This window comes from Chrysemys picta, chromosome 17 (assembly GCF_011386835.1).
Source record: "Chrysemys picta bellii isolate R12L10 chromosome 17, ASM1138683v2, whole genome shotgun sequence".
In the NCBI taxonomy this organism is placed as follows: domain Eukaryota; kingdom Metazoa; phylum Chordata; order Testudines; family Emydidae; genus Chrysemys; species Chrysemys picta.
This window is the reverse complement of record NC_088807.1, coordinates 1235228-1254856: the sequence shown is the minus strand read 5'-3', so window position 1 is coordinate 1254856 and position 19629 is coordinate 1235228. Positions and strand designations below refer to the sequence as shown.

Here is a 19629-nt window from a genome sequence, read left to right as displayed (position 1 = left end):
ATGGATGGATGGATGGATACTGGCGCTGGGTGACGGTGGCTGGACTCTGGGGATGGATGGGTAGATAAAAGAGTTTTCTCCCTAGACCCTTCTTTGAATATTGAGGTTGGATCGCTGGCTCTGGGCTGGTGGATGCGCATGGGTGTGGCCGGCCCAGGGGGGCCCCAACTCAGCAAGGGTTCCCCCACCCCTACCCCACAAGGTCCCATCGGCAGCCCCCTCATGGCTCAGCACGGCCTCCCCCCATTTCCCCCAGGAGCAGCTGGAGCCCAGGGGCAGGAAGCCGATTCCTTCCCTAGCCCACCCCATTGTTTGTGTCTGGGCTCCCCTGTGTCTGTCCCTCCAGCCCCAGACACCCCCAGTTGCTGCCCTCAGGCTCCCCTAGTTCCACCCCCCCATAGCTTCTGCCCTCACAGTGCCGCAGCTGGGAGCAGCCTCACCCCCACTGCTGGGTGCTGGGAACCAGCCGGCTGGAGCCGGCTGCTGGACCCGTCAGGCTGGTTTGCCATGGGCGGTGGCTGACAGGGAAACCGCCAGATTGGGGGTTGGGTGGGAGCGAGGGACAGCTCCAGAGTCATGCCTGCCCGCCGCGCCTCCCCCCCCCCCCCCCCGCGTGCGCTCGGTACCCCTGCCGTGACCTGTCTTGGGTGCCACCAGCCCTGGGGGCAGCCCTGGCGGGGAGAGCTTCCTCTGGGTGGTGGTAGCGCCAGCTAGGATGTGCCAGGGGGCCCAGGGCCTGCCCCAAAGAGCTGCCAGTTGGAACAAGGGGAGGCCTGGGACCCAGGACGCCTGGGTTCCATCCCTGGTTCTGTTACTGACGCCCCGTCCCCCTCCCCCACTCTCTGCACGGGCCGTAGCAGAGCTGGGACCAGCCCCCGGATCTCCTGGGTTCCGGCCCAGTGCCCTGCCAGCCTCCCACACCAGCTGGGTTCAGTGAGCTGCCCCTCCCGCGGGCGTCCCCAGGGCAGGGAAAGCAGGAGCTGGTGCCGCAGTGTGCCCCGTGCCGGCTTCCTCCGGACAAGCCCCAGGCCTCTCCCCTCCCCCCAACATCATCACCTGCTTCTCTAGGCCTGGCTGGCTCGGGCCCAGGCAGGTTGCTGTGTGCGTTGCCCTGGGACTACGTTTCCCAGAGCGCCGCGGGAGAGCCGGGGGTACCGCTGGGGGGCTAGGGAGACGCACCGGTGTAAAGAGCTCTCCTCGGTTGGGCTGGGGACAGATTGGGGGGCAGGACGGCAGGACCCGGGACGCCCGTCTGGTCTCTGCGCTTGTGGCTGCGGTAACCTCCGCGTGCTGAGAACAATAATCCTGCAATCAGCACTTTGCTCTGCCTCGTGGTTGCTAAGACCCCAGCAAATCGGCCGTGGAGTCGTGTTTCTCCAGCGCACGGGATACCGACGCGCTGAGCTGTTCAGGGTAGGGACCTCTCTCACCCTGTGCACCAACCAGCCCAATGGGGCGCCCCTCTGGGTGCTACCATCAGGCCCATAGGTAGTAACAACTTTCAAGATTAAACAATACAGCACTTTTCTCAGCCACTGCAATGCAGCCACCTCTGGGGTGGAACGTGGCAGCTGCTGGGGCAGCACTTACCGAGGGCTGAACTGCAGCTGCCTCTGAGTTGGCGAGTAGCAGCTGTTGAAACAGGGCTCCCTTGCCCAGCATCAAGATGCAGCCGCCTCTGGGGTGGGCCGTGAGTGCTGTTGATCAGTGGTTTCTTTGCAGCGCTGGTGCTGAGCTGAGAGGACCCCAGGCCCACGCGTGACGTACGTCTGGGGAACCCGGCTGGGCGGGCCGGCGGGCCCAGACCGTTCCGGGGGATAACGCTCACGTCACGCCCTTGCCAGCTCCCTCGCTGTTATCCCGCCTCTCGGGATCTTTGCCGCCCGCAGCCGGGGCGTGGCAGGGCCTCGCTGCCCTCCTGCTGCCGGCACGAGGCGCCGGGGGAAAAGGCTTCGACGGCGCTGACCGCAGCCGAGGGGCGCGGGACTGGGAGCTTGGCCGTTCCCGCGGGGCTGGGGGCCCGTCCCGGGGCCGGGAGCCTGTCCCGGGGCCAGCGAAGGCACCGGGCTTGCCCGGCCTGGAGCAGGGCACTTTGCCCCACCTGCCCCAGCCGGGCGCTGGGCTCCCCAGACGCCCCCCCACATCCCCGCCTCTGACACAGGCCCGGAGAACTACAAGTCCCAGCCTGCACCGGGGCGGCTCGCCGGGTCCCTGGACACCCCGAGACCAGCTGACAGCCCCGGCGGAGCCCGGACACCATCCGCCGAGCCGGGGAGGGGCGCGGGGGGAGGCGCGCGCGATGCACTGAGGGGGGGGCTGCGTCCCCCCGGCCAGGACCCCCCCGCACCCCCATCTCCGGCGGGGAGGAGGCGGCCGCTGCAGACCCAGCTGGCGGGGGGGTGACCCCCCGGCCCCCCGCCCCCGGGCGCTGCGGAGGAAGATGCCCGGGGCGGGCCCGGAGGTGGCAGCTCCCGGCGGCGCGGAGGCTGCGGGCACGACCGAGGCGAGCTGAGAAGGGAGCGGAGCTCGCCGTGGGGTGCCCCCTGGCCCGCCAGCCGTGAGGTGCCGGGGGCTGGAGTCCCCTCAAACGCCAGCCAAGCCCCCCCCCGCCTGCTGCCCGGGGCGCAGAGACCTCGCCAGCCGGGCCGAGCCGGGCGTGGGCACACCGGGCACCGGTGCCAGCCAGGAACAGGTGAGGCGGACGCTCTGCCAGCCGCTGGGTGCCAGGACGTGGATGTGTCCCAGCCGGCACCGGGTCCCGTCCTGCCACCTCGCGCCCTGTGCCCGGGGCACCCACCGCAAGCGCCCGCGGGCGGCTGGGCCCCTCCAGCCTCACAGAGCCGGACCCGAGCCGGGGAGAGACGAGGCGCCGAGCTGGTCCCTGGTGTAGCCGGGGCAACTGCGGTAGAGCCGCGGCTCCGGGCCCCAGGCCCTCGCTCCCTGTCCGCGCGGGGCGGCTCCTCGGCTATTTATCTGTCCTCGGAGAAAGCATAATGCCTCCTTTCTTCTGAGCGAATCCGCGGCCGCCGCGCAGCGCCAGGCCGGGCAGAGCCGGCGCCCGGACATGCAAAGGCTGGACACGCCGTCCCCTCGCGTCCAAGGGAAGTGGCACAATTGAGAGGTGCAGGGAGGCCCCTGCCAGGCTCCTGGGGGGTCGGACTCGCCGGCCGGGGAAGGCCCCGGCCCTCAGCTGCGCCTTGTGCTGCAGGGGTTAGTCCGTAGCGCCAGCCACCCTCCTGCGGCCCACGCCCGCCGGGCAGCAGCCGAGAGGCGACGCGCTGGGAGTTCTGGATGTTGCTGCCGTGGTGGGAGCGTGCACCGGGGGCCAGTCCCTGGGCCAGCGAAGGCGGGCGGCTGTCCCCGCTCAGAGCACGTCAGCATGTCCCAGCAGCACTCAGCCATCTAGGCCGGCCAGCACCGCGGAGGGCCCAGGATGGAGGCCGGGCACAAGGCGCTGCCAGGCGAGGAGGCCGGGGACGGGCCGGAGGATGGCGGCGGGGGGTGGAACCACAAAACCAACCCCTTCTGGACAGCCGTCTTCGATTACGAGGCAGCGGCGGAAGAGGAGCTGACGCTGCGGCGCGGCGACCTGGTGGAGGTGCTCTCCCAGGACTCCACCGTGTCAGGAGATGAGGGCTGGTGGACGGGGAAAATCGAGGACAGGGTGGGCGTCTTCCCCTGTGACTACGTGGCCAGCGGCCCCCCGGGCGGCTCCTACCCTCTGCCGCTGGAGATCTCCTTCCAGGAGCTGCTGCTGGACGAGATCATCGGGGTGGGGGGCTTCGGGAAGGTCTACAAGGGCGTGTGGCGGGGGGAGGAGGTGGCGGTGAAGGCGGCGCGCCAGGACCCCGACGAGGACATCAGCACCACGGCCGAGAGCGTCCGGCAGGAGGCCCGGCTCTTCTGCATGCTGCGCCATCCCAACATCATCGCCCTGAAGGCCGTGTGCCTCCAGCCCCCCAACCTGTGCCTGGTGATGGAGTACGCCCGGGGCGGCGCCCTCAACCGAGCGCTGGCCGGCAGGAAGGTGCCGCCGCATGTGCTGGTGAACTGGGCCGTGCAGATCGCCCGCGGCATGAACTACCTGCACAACGAGGCCGTGGTGCCCATCATCCACCGCGACCTGAAATCCATCAACGGTGAGTGCCGGGGCCAGGGGGCGCCAGGGGGGCAGCGCCGGGACGAGGCCATGTGGGTGCCCCTGGGGTGCGGGTGGGGGCCACCCCACCGGGAAACCCTGAGACCTGCCAAGCTCACTTCACACATTGAACAGCTGCTGGCAGGAAAGCGGGTGTGCCAGGATGGGACTGGCATCCTAGAGGGGACAGGCCCCTGCCCCATTCCCTGCCCCCCTGAGCCAGCCAGTCCCTGCCCTGGGGCTGGAGGGGAGCTGGCGCCCCCTAGAGGGGGACAGGCCCCCTGCCCCATTCCCTGCCCCCCTGAGCCAGCCAGTCCCTGCCCTGGGGCTGGAGGGGAGCCGGCACCCCCTAGAGGGGACAGGCCCCTGCCCCATAGCAGTCAGTCCATCCCTCTAGCGCAGGCTGCGCCCCAGCACCGAGCCCCTGTTCTCTGCCCCCCGCCGCTCCCCACATGGACACTGACTCCCCGCTCCAGCCCCAGGGATGTGCCCAGCACCAGGCCTGAGCAGGGGCTGCATGGTCGCTATGGAGACGCATGAGCCCCGGTGCACCCCCCCCATCCTGTGGCCTGGGCCTCAGCAGGGTGCCCCCTCACACCCCCTCACTCTCCTACCCCCCCCAGTCCTGATCCTGGAGAAGATGGAGGACGGGGAGCTGGGCGGCCGCACGCTGAAGATCACGGACTTCGGGCTGGCGCGCGAGTGGCACAAGACGACCAAGATGAGCGCAGCCGGCACCTACGCCTGGATGGCGCCCGAAGTCATCCGGCTCTCGCGCTTCTCCAAGAGCAGCGACGTCTGGAGGTGCCGGGGCCGGGCAGAGCGGGGGCCCCCAGGGGAGGGAGAGGGCTGGATCCCCCAGGGCTGGGGGGGGTCACAGCCTGGTGGGATGGGGGGGGGGGGTCACCCCAACCCCCAGATCCATGCTCAACCCCCCCCAACGCAGCCTGTCCCTGTGCTGCAGTTTCGGGGTGCTGCTGTGGGAGCTGCTGACCGGGGAGGTGCCGTACCGGGAGATCGACGCGCTGGCCGTAGCCTACGGTGTGGCCATGAACAAGCTGACGCTGCCCATTCCCTCCACCTGCCCCGAGCCCTTCGCCCGCCTGCTGGCAGGTGAGTGCCCGCGGGGGCTCTCCCCAGGAGGTGGGGGCTCCGGGGATGCTGTCACGGAGTATTGGGGGACTCAGGGCCCTGCACCCCCGGCTTCCTGCGATTCACCATGACTCTCAGCCAGCCAGTAAAGCAGAAGGTTTATTTGGATGACAGGAATACAGTCCAAGACAGGTCTTGCAGGCACAGACAACAGGGCCCCCCTCAGTTAGGTCCAGCTTGGGGTCCCAGGGCATCCCAGCCCCCCTTGGGAGGTCAGAGCAATCTCTCCCTCCTAGCCATCTCACCACCCAGCTTCCAAGACTCTGCCTTCAGCGACCCCTCCCACAGCCTTTGTTCCGTTTCCTGGGCCAAGGTGTCACCTGGCCTCCAACCCCTTCCTGGGTTCTCATGTTACACGCTCAGGTATTCGCCTTCGGGCAATCTCCCATCCCCCAATGCAGACTATCCCAGCCACACTCCCCTGTCAGCATTCACACACCACAGTAAGAACAGTCCCAGTTTGTCACAGATGCCCCTGGGCCCGGCTGACTCTCTCTCCCCCACAGAGTGCTGGGACCCCGACCCCCATGCCCGGCCGCCCTTCGGGAGCATCTTGGGGCGGCTGGTGGCCATCGAGCACTCGGCCATGTTCTCCATGGCCCTGGACGCCTTCCACTCGCTGCAGGACGACTGGAAGCGGGAGATCCAGCACATGTTCTGTGAGCTGCGCGCCAAGGAAAAGGTCAGTGGGACCCGCCCTGAAAACAGCCCCTCTTGGGTCCCCCCCAAGCCTCCCACAAGTCCCCCGCTCCCTCCTGGGACCCTCCATACCACCTGTAATGGCACAGCCCCCCTTGCCCCCCCCAGCTTTCCCGCCCCCCCCATACCACCTGTGCATGGCACAGCCCCCCCAGCTTCTCTGGCCCCCCCAGAACCCTCCATACCACCTGTGCATGGCACAGCCCCCCCTTGGGTCCCCCACAGGACTCCCCATACCACCTGTGCATGGCACAGCCCCCCTTGCCCCCCCAGCTTCTCTGGCCCCCCCAGAACCCCCCATACCACCTGTGCATGGCACAGCCCCCCCTTGGGTCCCCCACAGGACTCCCCATACCACCTGTGCATGGCACAGCCCCCCTTGCCCCCCCAGCTTCCCCCCCCATACCACCTGTAATGGCACAGCCCCCCTTGGGCCCCCACAGCTCCCCTGGCCCTCAGTCCCTCCTGGGACCCCCCCGTACCACCCGTGCATGGCACAGCCCCCTGCCCAGGAGCCGGCCCGCGCCCCACGCTGTGCCCCCCGTGCCCCAGGAGCTGCGGAGCCGGGAGGAGGAGCTGCTGCGGGCGGCGCAGGAGCAGAAGACGCAGGAGGAGGAGCTGCGGCGGCGCGAGCAGGAGCTGGCCGCCCGCGAGATCGACATCGTCCAGCGCGAGCTGCACCTGCTCATGGACCAGCTGCACCAGGAGCGGCCCCGGGTCAAGGGGCGCAAGGGCCACTTCAAACGCAGCCGCCTCAAACTGCGCGACGGGAACCGCATCAGCCTGCCCTCAGGTACCCCCCTGCAGGCCCCCCGCTGGCCCCCCTGTGCCCCACAACCGCATCAGCCTGCCCTCAGGTACCCCCCTGCAGGCCCCCCGCCGGCCCCCCTGTGCCCCACAACCGCATCAGCCTGCCCTCAGGTACCCCCCTGCAGGCCCCCCGCTGGCCCCCCTGTGCCCCACACCCGCATCAGCCTGCCCTCAGGTACCCCCCTGCAGGCCCCCCGCCGGCCCCCCTGCGCCCCACACCTGCATCAGCCTGCCCTCAGGTACCCCCCTGCGCCCCACAACCGCATCAACCTGCCCTCAGGTACCCCCCTACAGGCCCCCCGCCGGCCCCCCTGTGCCCCACACCCGCATCAACCTCCCTTCAGGTACCCCCCTGCAGGCTCCCCACCACCACACATCCCCCTGCGCCCAACACCCACATCAACCTGCCTTCAGCTACCCCCCTACAGGCCCCCCGCCAGCCCCCCTGTGCTCCACATCCCCTTGCACCCCACAACTGCTTCAGCCTGCCCTCAGGTACTGCCTGAGCCCCCCCACCAACCCACCTTCCCCTGTGCCCCACATCCCCATCAGCCTGCCCTCAGGTACCCCGCATCCCCCTGGGATTAGCTCCACCGGTTGGCACCCTGTCACCCAGTGGTGCCTCACCCACGCTCACATCTGCTCCTGAACCCACATCCTCTGTCAGAGCCCCCCAGCCCTGCCGTGAGCCACACCCCCCTTTCCAGGGGCAGGTGCTGCACCCCAGCTATCCCGCCACATCCCCAGCAGTGACTGCAGCCAATTATCCAGCCTCTTCCCCATGGCCCCAGCACCCTCTTCGCCCTTTCTCAGCCTGCAAATCCCAGCTCCCCCGGTCCCTGCTAGCAGCTCGGCGCCATGCAGGATACTGGCGGCAGCAACTGCGGCTGCTTCCCCCTGCCAGTCCTCCCTCCTGCAGCTCCAGCAAGTAACTGACCCTGCTCAGCCCTGCAGCTCTTTTTATATGGGCCTGCCGGACCCTGATTGGCTGTTTCTCTCAGCCCCTCTCTAATTGGCTACCTCCTGCACAACCTCCCTAGGGTTCTATTAACCCCTTAGAGGCCAGGGTGGGGCCAGCGCCCCATCACAGTGCATGTCTCTTGCTGGGGGGTGGGGGGTAGTTCTCTCGTTCGGTTCTGAACCAGGAGATTGGGGGGGGGGGACCAGCTCCCTTTTGGTGAGAGACACAAGCTGGCGAGCTTGGCAGAGCTCTGCTTTTGACGTCTCCTGCCCCCTCATCCGGGGAGCTACGCCCCTGGGACTGACAGTCACCATCCTCTCTCTTTGGGGTCTCCCCTGGATCCCAGGGGGTGCTCGGCAGGGGGCGGGGGGGCTGCTCCCACCACAGCCGCCCCAAGAGCAGAAGCTCTTGTGTTCTGCCCCAGTGCCTCTGTCCTGGGCCCCAAACCGGCGACGGGTGGAACAATCCAGCCTCCTCCGTGTGTCCACCGGTTAGACCCAATTCCCGACACACAGTTTGGTCCCAGCACAGGCTCCGTCGCTCCCGCTTCGTTCCGGCCGTTACACAGAACGGAGCAGAGGGAGCGTTCGCCAGCCTTGACCCCTCTCCTCCAGCGGCGCTTCGGTTGGGTACATTCGTAGGCCTGGCTATCTCGGCAACTCCCTGTACCGCCACCGTCCCCCCTGTATGCCCCATATCCCCCATATGCCTCATAACTCCCCCGTATGCTCCATAACTCCCCCTTATGTCCCATAACCCCCCAGTATGCCCCATATCCCCCCCATATGCCCCATAACTCCCCTGTATGCCCCATATCCCCCAGTACACCCCATAACTGCACCATATGCCCCATAACCCCCCATATACCTCATAACTCACCCGCACACCCCATAACCCCCCTGTATGCCCCATATCCCCCCCATATGCCTCATAACTCCCCCGTATGCCCCATACCTCCCCTGTATGTCCCATAACTCCCCCGTATGCCCCATAACCCCCCATATGCCTCATAACTCCCCCGTATGCCCCATAACTCCCCTGTATGCCCCATATCCCCCAGTACACCCCATAACTGCGCCATATGCCCCATAACCCCCCATATACCTCATAACTCACCCGTACACCCCATAACTCCCCTGTATGCCCCCACTGCGGCATAGCAACTGCGTCAGGCTGCCAGGAGGTCAGGGCGCCCGCGGCTGCCTTGGGGGGGCTCCGGGGGGCTGGGCTCCGGGGCTGATCCGGCCTCTCTCCCCCCAGGCTTCCAACACACGATCACGGTGCAGGCGTCGCCCACCCTGGACAAGCGGAAAGGCCCGGGATCCAACGGCACCAGCCCCCCCGCGAGCCCCGTCGTCATCCCCCGCCTGCGGGCCATTCGCCGTGAGTACCCCTAGCCCCCCATCAGCCCCCCCCGCCCCCCATCGCTCCCCATCACCCCCACAGCCACCCACCATGGGTACCCCATAGCCCCCCTAGCCCCCCATCGCTCCCCATCACCCCCACAGCCACCCACCATGGGTACCCCCTAGCCCCCCTAGCCCGCCATCGCTCCCCATCACCCCCACAGCCACCCACCATGGGTACCCCATAGCCCCCCCACTGCCTCCCATCGCTCCCCATCACCCCCACAGCCCCCTAGCCCGCCATCGCTCCCCATCACCCCCACAGCCACCCACCATGGGTACCCCATAGCCCCCCCAGCCCCCCATCGCTCCCCATCACCCCCACAGCCACCCACCATGGGTACCCCGTAGCCCCCCTAGCCCCCCATCGCTCCCCATCACCCCCACAGCCCCCCAGGTCACCCGTGTGAATTTGCCCCCCAGCTCAGCCATGATTCCTCCCTCCCCTGGGGGTCTCTGCTGCCCCGGGCTCAGGCCGGGCCGCTGTGGGGCTGCCCCGGAGGCAGGCCGGGCCGCTGTGGGGCTGCCCCGGGCTCAGGCCGGGCCGCTGTGGGGCTGCCCCGGAGGCAGGCTGGGGGGCCTGGGCCCTGCTGGGCCGGGGATGGTTGTGGCTCCTGTGCCGGACCCAGGAACCGGGACCAGGACCAAGAACTGGCACATTATGAGCCAATGTCCCCCCGACCCCCCACCCGCTGGGGAAATGAGCCCCCCGTCCATCTCCCCCCCCGTCCATCTCCCCCCGTCCATCGCTCCTGCCGGGAGGGGCACTGAGCCCAGAATTGTCGTCCCCCACCCCGCGCCCCACTGGCCTACAGTGCGGGAGGCTGGGCCAGGACGCAGGGGGTCCCGCTCACCCCCCTCGTTGCAGTGACGCCCGTGGATGGCAGCCAGACGTGGGGCCGCAGCGCGGGGCTGAAGAAGGAGGAGCTGGCGGGGAACAAGAAGAAGGGGCGCACGTGGGGGCCCAGCTCCACGCTGCAGAAGGAGCGGCTCGGCGGGGAGGAGCGGTACGGGGCCGGGGCACCAGGCTGGGGGACCCCCTGGGGCTCCCGAGACCAGGGAGGTGGGGCAGGGCTTGGGGGTGGGTTCTGGGCCCAATTCGTTTAACTGCATGTCCACAGGCCCAGGGCTGGGCTAGCACGGGGCTGCAGGTCGGGAGTGAGGGGCACCGGCAGGGCTGGGGGGGCAGGGCTGGGGGGGCAGGGCTGGGCTAGCAGGGGCTGCGGGTTGGGAGTGAGGGGCACCGGCAGGGCTGGGGGGGCAGGGCTGGGCTAGCAGGGGCTGCGGGTCGGGAGTGAGGGGCACCGGCAGGGCTGGGGGGCAGGGCTGGGCTAGCAGGGGCTGCGGGTCGGGAGTGAAGGGCACCAGCAGGGCTGGGGGGAGGTCAGGGTGGGGGCTGCGGGTCGGGAGTGAGGGGCACCGGCGTGGGGCTCCGGAGCCGTCTCACCGTCTCTCCGGCGCAGGCTGAAGGCGCTGGGCGAGGGCAGCAAGCAGTGGTCGTCCAGCGCCCCCAACCTGGGCAAGTCCCCGAAACGCGCCCCCATGACTGGGGGCTTTGCCAGCCTGACGGAGATGGGTACGTGCTGCCCGCGCCTATGCGGGGGCCAGGTCTCGAGGCGGGGGGGGCATGTCCTGGGGGGGGCGGCGGGGCGGCTTGGTACCTCCAGCAGTGGGGCGAGGGTCTGTGTTAGCCACCCCCCAGACCAGCACCCTGGAGCCCGGCTGGCTTAGAGGCCTCAGGGCAAGGAGCCCAATGCCCCGCATGGGATCCCAGGGGCCCCGAAGCAGGGATCTGGGGGGGGCCAAGGCCCGGCGGGAGGAGCCCCGAAGCAGGGAGATGGGGGGGCCAAGGCCCGGCGGGAGGGGCCCCGAAGCAGGGAGATGGGGGGGCCAAGGCCCGGCGGGAGGGGCCCCGAAGCAGGGAGCTGGGGGGGGCCAAGGCCCGGCGGGAGGGGCCCCGAAGCAGGGAGCTGGGGGGGGCCAAGGCCCGGCGGGAGGGGCCCCGAAGCAGGGAGCTGGGGGGGCCAAGGCCCGGCGGGAGGGGCCCCGAAGCAGGGAGATGGGGGGCCAAGGCCCGGCGGGAGGGGCCCATGGGAAGGTCTGGGGGTCGCTGAGCCCCCCCCCGGCGCTGATCCCTGTCCGTCTGTCTGTCTCTCCCCAGAGGAGTACGTGGAGGTGGAGGGCAGCACCCCCCAGTCCCCGGCTGAGCTGCCCCCCGGCAGGGCCGGGCCCCACAAGCGCAGCGCCTTGGCTCTCCTGGGCTGTGCCTCCGTCCTGGCCTCGGTGGCACTGGGCAGCGACCTGCTGGAGCTGGGCCGGGAGCAGTTGGGGGGGCCGTGCCCACGGGGGGGCCACGCCCAGGGGCCCCCCAGCTCCGTCACGCTGCTCTCGCTCTCCTCCCTCTCCGACTGCAACTCCACCAAGTCCCTGCTGCCCTCGGACGAGGAGCCGCCCGCCCCGGCCCCCGGACCCCCGGCCTCCCCCCTCGGCGCCCCCCTCGCCCACAACCCCCTGCTGGACCTCCGGGCCGAGAGCTTCAAGAGGGACCCGCGCCAGTCGCTGACGCCCACCCACGTGACGGCCGCCCAGGCACTGCCCCGCGGGCACCGGCGAACGCCCTCGGACGGGGCCCTGCGCCCGCCCGGCCAGCAGGGGGCGCCCGGGGCAGGTGAGTGGGGGGGACCGGGCCGCCCCCCCCAGCACAGGGTAACACCGGTGTCGCCCTCCCCTGCGCCCCCCCAGCCCTTCCCTGCACCAACCCGACCCTCCTCCTCCCCCACAGCCCCCCACGGCCCACCTGACCCCCCTCATCACCCCACAGCCCCTCCCTGCTCCCACCTGATCCCCCTCCTCACCCGCGGCCCCCCCAGGCCAGGCCAACCCCCTCCTCCCCCCAGCCCCTCCCTGATCCCCACCCCAACCCAACTCCCTCCTTCCCTCAGCCCCTCCCTGCCCCCATCCAACCCCCTCCTCCCCTCTCCCCAACCCCCTCCTCACCCCCCAGCCCCTCCCTGACCCCATCCAACCCCTTCCTCATCCCCCCAGCCCTTTCCTGACCCCCATCCCACTCTCTGACCTGCCCATCCCTGCATCTATCACACCCACTCCCCCACCACAGCCCACCCCACCTCACCAGCCTGTCGGAGTCCCCATCTCCCACCTCCCAGGTCCTGGGGCTGTTCTGGGGTCCCTGGGCCCTCATTTCTCATGCCCCCCAACCCCCTAGGCCCCACTGCCCCTACCAGAGCCAGGGGTCGAACCCAGGAGTCTGGGCTCCCCGCTCCCCATAGAGGGCCTGGGGGGATCTCTGGGGAGGGGGGTGGAAGCTGTGTGAGAAGTTGGGGCTGTGAGGTGGAGGGAGGGGGGCCCATGGTTCAGGGGATCTTTGTGGCGGGGACTGGGTGGGAGGCTAATGGGCTGCAGTTGCCCAGGCCATCTAAGATGGTTTGTTCCCCCTCCCCACAGGCTCCCAGGAGACCCTGGACCCCCCCACGCTCTTCCCGCCCCCGTCGCGCCGCAGGCCCCCCGAGAAGGAACCGGCCGTGGAGCGCCCCAAGACCCTGGAGTTCGCGCCCCGGCCCCGCCCCTCTCCCGCCCGCTCCCGCATCGACCCCTGGAAACTCGTCTCCTTCGGACGGACTCACCGCTCGTCCCCGGGCAGCGGGTGCGAGACGCAGGGGGAGCTGGGCGGAGGCGGGGGGGAGCGGCCGGACCCCCCCAGCGCCCGCCAGACACTGCTGGACATAGACATGGAGGGGCAGAGCAAGGACAGCACGGTGCCGCTCTGCGGGGGGGCACCGCACGCCGACAGCCTGGATGCCGACATGTCCCACTGACCCCCCAGAGCCCAGGGCACCTCCCATGAATGTACACCCCCCACAGCCGGCGGGGGGCACCAGGCCTACCTGTGGGGGGGCCCTCGTGGATGGACCAGCCTCTTTACTCTGCGCCTGCACCACCATCCCCCACCCTCAGCGGGCTGAGATCCCACCGCACCCACCAACCGCTCCACAGGCTCTGCTGTGGGAGAAGCTGCTGCCCCCGAGGAGCGGGGTTGGGAAGGGAATGGTGGGGGGAGGGGAGCATGTGTATTTATTGATGGGGGGGTTAAGGACCCCCCCACCCCTATTTAAATTCCATGTGGTGTTTGTAAAAAAAAAAGAAAAGAAAGAAAGGTTAAAAAAAAAATGAATCGTTCTGAGCCAGCAGGGGGCGCTTGTCCCCCGTGACGCATTCATTAACGCGGCATTTCCAGGGCCCGTTGTTCCTGCAGCTGAGACCGCAAATGCTTCCAGGGACGCCCCCTTCACCGGGCTGCAGCCACCTCTGGGGTGGGACTTGAGAGCTGTTATCCAGGGACACCCCCTCTCCCACCCTGGCACTGAGCTGCAGCCACCTCTGGGGTAGGGCATGGGGCCTGTTCAGACAGGGACCCGGCTGGCCCATTCTCCCCTTCTGTACCTGCTGGCCCCCAGCGGTGGGAAGGGAACCCAGGAGTCCGGTGACAGGGACTGAGGGGGGTTATGGCCCCCTCAGCTTTGCGGCTGGTGTTCAGAGGCTGCTTTGCGCACAGGGCAGGGCAGCCTGATCCGGGGCAAGGACAGGGTGAGGGGACCGCCTTTGACAACGTTCCCCCAGAGGGGCCGGGCTGGGACGCAGGACACCTGGGTTCAGTGCCCAGCGCTGCCCCTGCACATCCTGTGCCAGCCCCTGCACCCAGGGGCCGCGCCACGGCCCTGATCCTGCACAGAGTGGGGCAGGGCCGCCCAGAGGATTCAGGGGGTCTGGGGCAAAGCAATTTCGGGGGCCCCTTCCATAAAAAAAAAGTTGCAATATTATAGAATACTATATTCTCGTGGGGGCCCCCGCGGGGCAAATTGCCCCTCGCTCTGGGCGGCCCTGGAGCGGGGCCTGACTAAACCCTGACGCCACCGGCACTGGGCCCAGGCCAGGGCAGCCGTGTCCCCAAAGCCCCAGTGCCACCTGGCCCCGTGGGATCGGCCAGGAGAGCAGCCCCCCCTCGGGCGCTTGCTGCTGCGTCCTGGTTCCAGAGGGATCAACCCCAAGTCCTCCCCCCCCCCCGACCCCAACAATTACCAGCGTCTGCGCCTGCTGCAGTATTGCCCATGGCCGCGAGGGGGGGCAGGGCCCCGACAATCCCACCTGCCGGTGAGTCCTGGCTCCCACTCCCCTCCCAGAGAACCCAGGAGTCCTGGCTCCCAGCCCCCCCTGCTCTAACCACTAGAGCCCACTCCCCTCCCAGAGAACCCAGGCGTCCTGGCTCCCAGCCCCCCCTGCTCTAACCACTAGAGACCACTCCCCTCCCAGAGAACCCAGGCGTCCTGGCTCCCAGCCCCCCCTGCTCTAACCACTAGAGCCCACTCCCCTCCCAGAGAACCCAGGAGTCCTGGCTCCCAGCCCCCCCTGCTCTAACCACTAGAGACCACTCCCCTCCCACAGCCAGGGAGAGAACCCAGGCGTCTGGGCTCCCAGCCCTCCCCCCCCCCCCCGCCCCCCGAGCTGGGGAGAGAACCCAGGAGTCCTGGCTCCCTCTCCCCTCAGCTTGTAAGGGGGGGGGGGGCGTTTTAGAGTCCATCTCAGCTGTGTTGCTATGGTTACCATAGTGTGACAACAGCATCGCAGCTGATTGGCTGGACACAGAATAGCTCCCGCCTCCCCTGTGTCGTTCCCCCCCCCCAGTCCTCGCCCCAGGCTGGGCCCTGCTGGGAAATGCAGCATCGCCCCCTCCCGACCCCTCCCTTCTGGGGGGCTGCCATGGGGTAGGGGGGTGGGGTGGGGAGCCAGGACTCCTGGGTTCAACGCCTGGCTCTGCCCGGCTGCCCCACACACTGGGGGCGGCTGCCCCTGATCTGGCCTGTCTGGCAGTGCCCAGCCCCATGGGGACCTTTTCGTTTCCCTAGGGTACGATTGGGAGCTGAGCTGCCCAGCCCTGGGACAGGGTCACCCCCCAGCTGCCCCCCGGCTCGGCTAGACTCCCCAGGGCTGCCCACCCCACACGTGGAGCCAGGCGCAGGGCAGGGCAAAGGAATCGAGGGCCTGAGGTGTGACCCACATGCCCGCCCCCCACCCCGGCGCAGCAGGCTCTCGGCAGACTCAGGCAACCCCCAGGCCAGCGACCTGGGGCCAAGGCCCACGACGGTGAGATGCTGCCAGGCTGGTGGGCAGGGGCATCTTCACGGGGCCCCCCAGCCACACCAGCCCGGCTGCCCCCACCCCGCCCCTTCGGCTGCAGGAGCCCCCCTCCCCCCCGAACAGAAATAAAGGGACAAGAGAAAATCAACATAGTTTTTATAGCATCGACCTGGGGGGTCAGAGGGGGAGATAAATAAACCTTCAACAAGAAATCACAGTATCCCGCAAGGTGCCAGGGAGTCCACACACACCCCCACTGCCTCCCCCCACATCGGTGCCCCCCCCCCGCAGGGCCCATGTCGCTCCCAGCAGGGGCCCAGCTGCTCTACACTGGTCCTTGGTCACAGTTGGGGGGGGCTGCTGGGAAGGGGGGGCTCTTCTGTAGCCCCCGCCCCTGGGCCCTGGGATCCCACCCAGCCCATGTTGGGGGCAGGGGGCAGCCCTGACATGGAGATGGTTCCCGAGCTGGGGGGGTGGAGGGGGGCAGGGAGGGAAACGAGTCCAGGGCCCCAGGGCGTGCTGTGAAATTGGGGGGTTGCCCAAAGCCCCATGGAGGGGGCAGCATCCAGCAGTGTGTGTGGGGGGGGACAGCCGCTCTGCCCCCCCGCCCAGGAAACCACAGGGGACAATTTGCTTGATGCTATGGGGACAATTTATCCCCACACCAGAGTTTGGGGGTGGGGGGTGAGAGAAGCTGCCCCCCCCCAGCGCTGGCTAGAGCAGCCCGCAGGCTGCTGCCGTGGGCCTGGGGGGGGTCACTCCAGCAGCTGGGGCAGGAACCCCCCCCCCCCCCGCATCACTGTGGGGGCTAGAAGTGGGCCGGGGTCATTGTGCGTGTAGGACTCACCCCCCCCCAGTGCTCCCCCCCAGCCACCTCCTCGCAAGGGGGAGGAAACGGCCTGAAAGGAGAGAGCTGGACCCCGAGCGTCGCCCCGGGGGCTCGTGGGGGGCAGGGCCCGGCGTGGGGGGAGCCCCCCGGCCCTACGCAATCAGCTCCTTGTAGCCGGCCCGCTGCCCACAGCGGAGCATCTTCAGCTCCGTCAACTGGATGTAGCGCACCACGTTGGTGTCTGGGGAGAGGGCACAGGGTGAAACTCGCACCGAGCCCCACAGCGCCCCATCCTGCCCCACAGCGCCCCCTAGCTCCCCATCCTGCCCCACAGCGCCCCCTGCTGCCCTGCTCCCTGCCCCACAGCGCCCCCTAGCGCCCCATCCTGCCCTGCTCCCTGCCCCACAGCACCCCCTGCTGCCCCATCCTGCCCCACAGCGCCCCCTAGCGCCCCATCCTGCCCCACAGCACCCCCTGCTGCCCCATCCTGCCCCACAGCACCCAATCCTGCCCTGCTCCCTGCCCCACAGCGCCCCCTAGCGCCCCATCCTGCCCCACAGCGCCCCATCCTGCCCTGCTCCCTGCCCCACAGCGCCCCCTAGCGCCCCATCCTGCCCCACAGCGCCCCCTGCTGCCCCGCTCCCTGCCCCACAGCGCCCCATCCTGCCCCACAGCGCCCCCTAGCGCCCCATCCTGCCCCACAGCACCCCCTGCTGCCCTGCTCCCTGCCCCACAGCGCCCCCTAGCGCCCCATCCTGCCCCACAGCACCCCCTGCTGCCCTGCTCCCTGCCCCACAGCGCCCCTAGCGCCCCATCCTGCCCCACAGCACCCCCTGCTGCCCTGCTCCCTGCCCCACAGCGCCCCCTGCTGCCCCCGCCCCGCCCCGCCCCGCGCCGCACAGCGCCCCCTAGTGTGCCGAAGCAGGACCTAGGCCATGCACGGCCCGTGCTCTGGCCCCTCGCGTGGGGCGAAGCCGCCTCTCACCTGCGGGCTCCCGGCTCTTGGCCTCCTTCAGGTAGAGCAGGGCGCGGGCGTAGTCGCCGAGGTGGTAGGAGGCGATGCCCGCCCGGTACGTGGCTTTGAAGTTGCTGCGTTGTTTCTCCAGCACTTTCAGGCAGTATTCCCGCACCCGCTCGTAGTTCACCAGCTCCGACTGCAGCAGGCAGGCTGGGGGCAGAGGGGCCGTCAGTGGGGCTGGGGACGTGACGCCCACCCCCTGGCCGCTGCGCTGCGGGCCCCGGGAGAGCCGGGCTCCGTTCGCTCACGTCCCCCCTGCACGCAGGAGGGCAGCGAGTTCAAGGGGCCGGGGCGGCGCTTTGAGATCCCTGGCAGGGCGGGGCTGCCCCCCCCCCCCCCGCCACTCTCCTGCCCCACAGCTCTGCCCCCTGGTCTGGCTTTAGAGTTCAGCTGCCAACCCAGCAGCACGTGCGGTCACCTGCTGTGCCAGGCGCTGCCCAGCCCCGGGCCAAGACCAGCCCCGAACCCCCAACCTGCAGCCCCCTGCTTCCCCCGCCCTGGGCTCCCCCCACAGCCCTGCAGGTGCCCCTCACTCCCGACCCGCAGCCCCCTGCTTCCCCCGCCCTGGGATCCCCCCCAGCTTTGCCAGTGCCCCTCACTCCCGACCCGCAGCCCCTGCTAGCCCAGCCCTGCCCCCCCCAGCTCTGCCGGTGCCCCTCACTCCCGACCCGCAGCCCCTGCCAGCCCGGCCCTGGGTCCCCCCAGCTCTGCCGGTGCCCCTCACTCCCGACCCGCAGCCCCTGCCAGCCCAGCCCTGCCCCCCACAGCCCTGCCAGTGCCCCTCACTCCCGACCCGCAGCCCCTGCTAGCCCAGCCCTGCCCCCCAGCTCTGCCGGTGCCCCTCACTCCCGACCCGCAGCCCCTGCTAGCCCAGCCCTGCCCCCCCCAGCTCTGCCGGTGCCCCTCACTCCCGACCCACAGTCCCTGCCAGACCAGCCCTGCCCCCCCAGCCCTGCCGGTGCCCCTCACTCCCGACCCGCAGCCCCTGCCAGACCAGCCCTGCCGGTGCCCCTCACTCCCGACCCGCAGCCCCTGCTAGCCCAGCCCTGCCCCGCCCCCAGCTCTGCCGGTGCCCCTCACTCCCGACCCACAGCCCCTGCTAGCCCCGTGTCATATGGGCCCAATCCTCAGCCGGGCTCCAGGGCCACCTCCGGACTGACCCCAGCGGCACAGCCCTCACCTGGGCCCTGCCCAGCAAGGTACAGTGCGTCTCAAAAGCACCAGGTACCAGCCCCACTGAGCAGCCCCCATTAACGCCACCGCTGCAGTGACACCCTAGCCCCATCACAGGCAGGAGTGACTCCGGATTGACCTCAGCGGGGGAGGAGGGTGGCTGGGATCGGAACCAGCCCTGACCCATCGCAAGCAGGAGTGACTCCGGATTGACCTGGGGCGGGGGGACTGGGCTCTGAATCCGGCCCCATGTCTGCTGCCTGGCAGGGGGGGGGGGTGTCTCTGCCAAGTGACAGGCGAGGGAATGTAAACGCACAGCCCCCCCCCGCCGGCCCCTACCCGTCAAGCTGTCGTAACACTCGACCTCGGTGCTCTCCACCAGCCGCTGCTGCTCCTCGCTCAGCGGGCGGCGCCCCGGGCCCGGCGGGCTCTGCTCCGGGCTGCCTGCCCCGGCCCGGCCCTGCACCCCCTTGAGCTGCAGTAGGGCGCGGTGGTATTTCCCGATGGCCTCCCGGAATTTCTTCTCCTTGTAGCAGCGGTTCCCCTCCGCCTTGAACTCCACGGCCTTCTGGATCTCGCTCTCCGCCGCGGCCCCCTCGGCGCCAGCCCCCTGGCCCGGCTCCTCCATGGCCCCGCTCAGAGGCAGCGAGCCATGCGGGGCGGGGGGGGAAGCCGGGCTCCGCCGGCCGAGCCGAGCATAGAGCGGGCGGGGGCGCTGGGGGGGCCCTGGCCAGGCCGCGACTCAGGCGGGGGTGGGGGGCGCAGCGAGGAGGACGCGCTGGCTCGCTCTGCAGCAACGGCCCCGGGAAAGCTTCCCCAGATGCATTGTGGGAATATCCCGCCGCATCGCAGCAGCACTGACCTTAAATGTCTCCGTTAAAAAGCCAGGAGTCCCTTTCGGTGGGGGGGGGGGGGGGAGAGAGAGGGCGTGATCAGGGAACTAATCTGTCCCCCCCACCCTTTGCAAACCCCTCCATGGTCTGAGCCACCGCCAGCGACGACCCAACCATTCCCTGGGGGGCAGAGTCCCCCTCACCCAGGGAAACCACCAGAAACCTGCCCCCTGCTGGCAGCCTGGGCCAAGGGTTGAGCAGCCAGAGCTGGGGGGCCCCCTCCGGGGCAGCCCCCCCTCCCAGTCACACCCCGCGAGCAGCCGGCACCAGGGTGATTAAAACACACTTTATTTGACACACGTGCACGGCCTGTTTCTCATCACACCAGCTTTTTTTTTTTTTTTTTTTTTGAGGCCCGTGCGGGGGGGCGAGAGCCCCCCCCCCCGATCACAGCCCC

At 69.5% G+C, this 19629-nt stretch overlaps 2 protein-coding genes across 2 annotated transcripts; one reads left to right on the top strand and one right to left on the bottom strand.

The window, feature by feature from the left end:
- Nucleotides 1-631: 631 nt before the first annotated feature.
- MAP3K10 (mitogen-activated protein kinase kinase kinase 10) lies at nt 632-13332 on the top strand. The gene is made up of 10 exons (XM_065570917.1): nt 632-4139; nt 4762-4942; nt 5103-5251; nt 5797-5972; nt 6542-6782; nt 9021-9143; nt 10035-10173; nt 10630-10742; nt 11328-11834; nt 12632-13332. Exons 1-10 carry the CDS (start codon nt 3434-3436, stop codon nt 13000-13002), a joined length of 2706 nt encoding a protein of 901 aa, XP_065426989.1. The 5' UTR covers nt 632-3433; the 3' UTR covers nt 13003-13332.
- Nucleotides 13333-15485: 2153 nt separating this feature from the next.
- TTC9B (tetratricopeptide repeat domain 9B) lies at nt 15486-19571 on the bottom strand. Its single transcript, XM_065570926.1, has 3 exons — nt 18679-19571; nt 17134-17316; nt 15486-16389 (listed from the first exon to the last, which is right to left on the bottom strand). The coding sequence occupies exons 1-3, from the start codon at nt 18965-18967 to the stop codon at nt 16301-16303; spliced, it is 561 nt and encodes a 186-aa protein (XP_065426998.1). The 5' UTR covers nt 18968-19571; the 3' UTR covers nt 15486-16300.
- Nucleotides 19572-19629: the final 58 nt, after the last annotated feature.

What these genes read in the sequence shown, in the direction of transcription:
- MAP3K10 (XM_065570917.1), top strand. Translation starts at nt 3,434, where the DNA reads ATGGAGGCCGGGCACAAGGCGCTGCCAGGCGAGGAGGCCGGGGACGGG. An exon ending in CGGCTCGGCGGGGAGGAGCG is followed by an intron (nt 10,174 to 10,629) that starts GTACGGGGCCGG and finishes TCTCCGGCGCAG; the next exon opens with GCTGAAGGCGCTGGGCGAGG. An exon ending in TGCCAGCCTGACGGAGATGG is followed by an intron (nt 10,743 to 11,327) that starts GTACGTGCTGCC and finishes GTCTCTCCCCAG; the next exon opens with AGGAGTACGTGGAGGTGGAG.
- TTC9B (XM_065570926.1), bottom strand. Translation starts at nt 18,967, where the DNA reads ATGGAGGAGCCGGGCCAGGGGGCTGGCGCCGAGGGGGCCGCGGCGGAG. An exon ending in GTGTTACGACAGCTTGACGG is followed by an intron (nt 17,317 to 18,678) that starts GTAGGGGCCGGC and finishes CTCTGCCCCCAG; the next exon opens with CCTGCCTGCTGCAGTCGGAG. An exon ending in CAAGAGCCGGGAGCCCGCAG is followed by an intron (nt 16,390 to 17,133) that starts GTGAGAGGCGGC and finishes CCCTCTCCCCAG; the next exon opens with ACACCAACGTGGTGCGCTAC.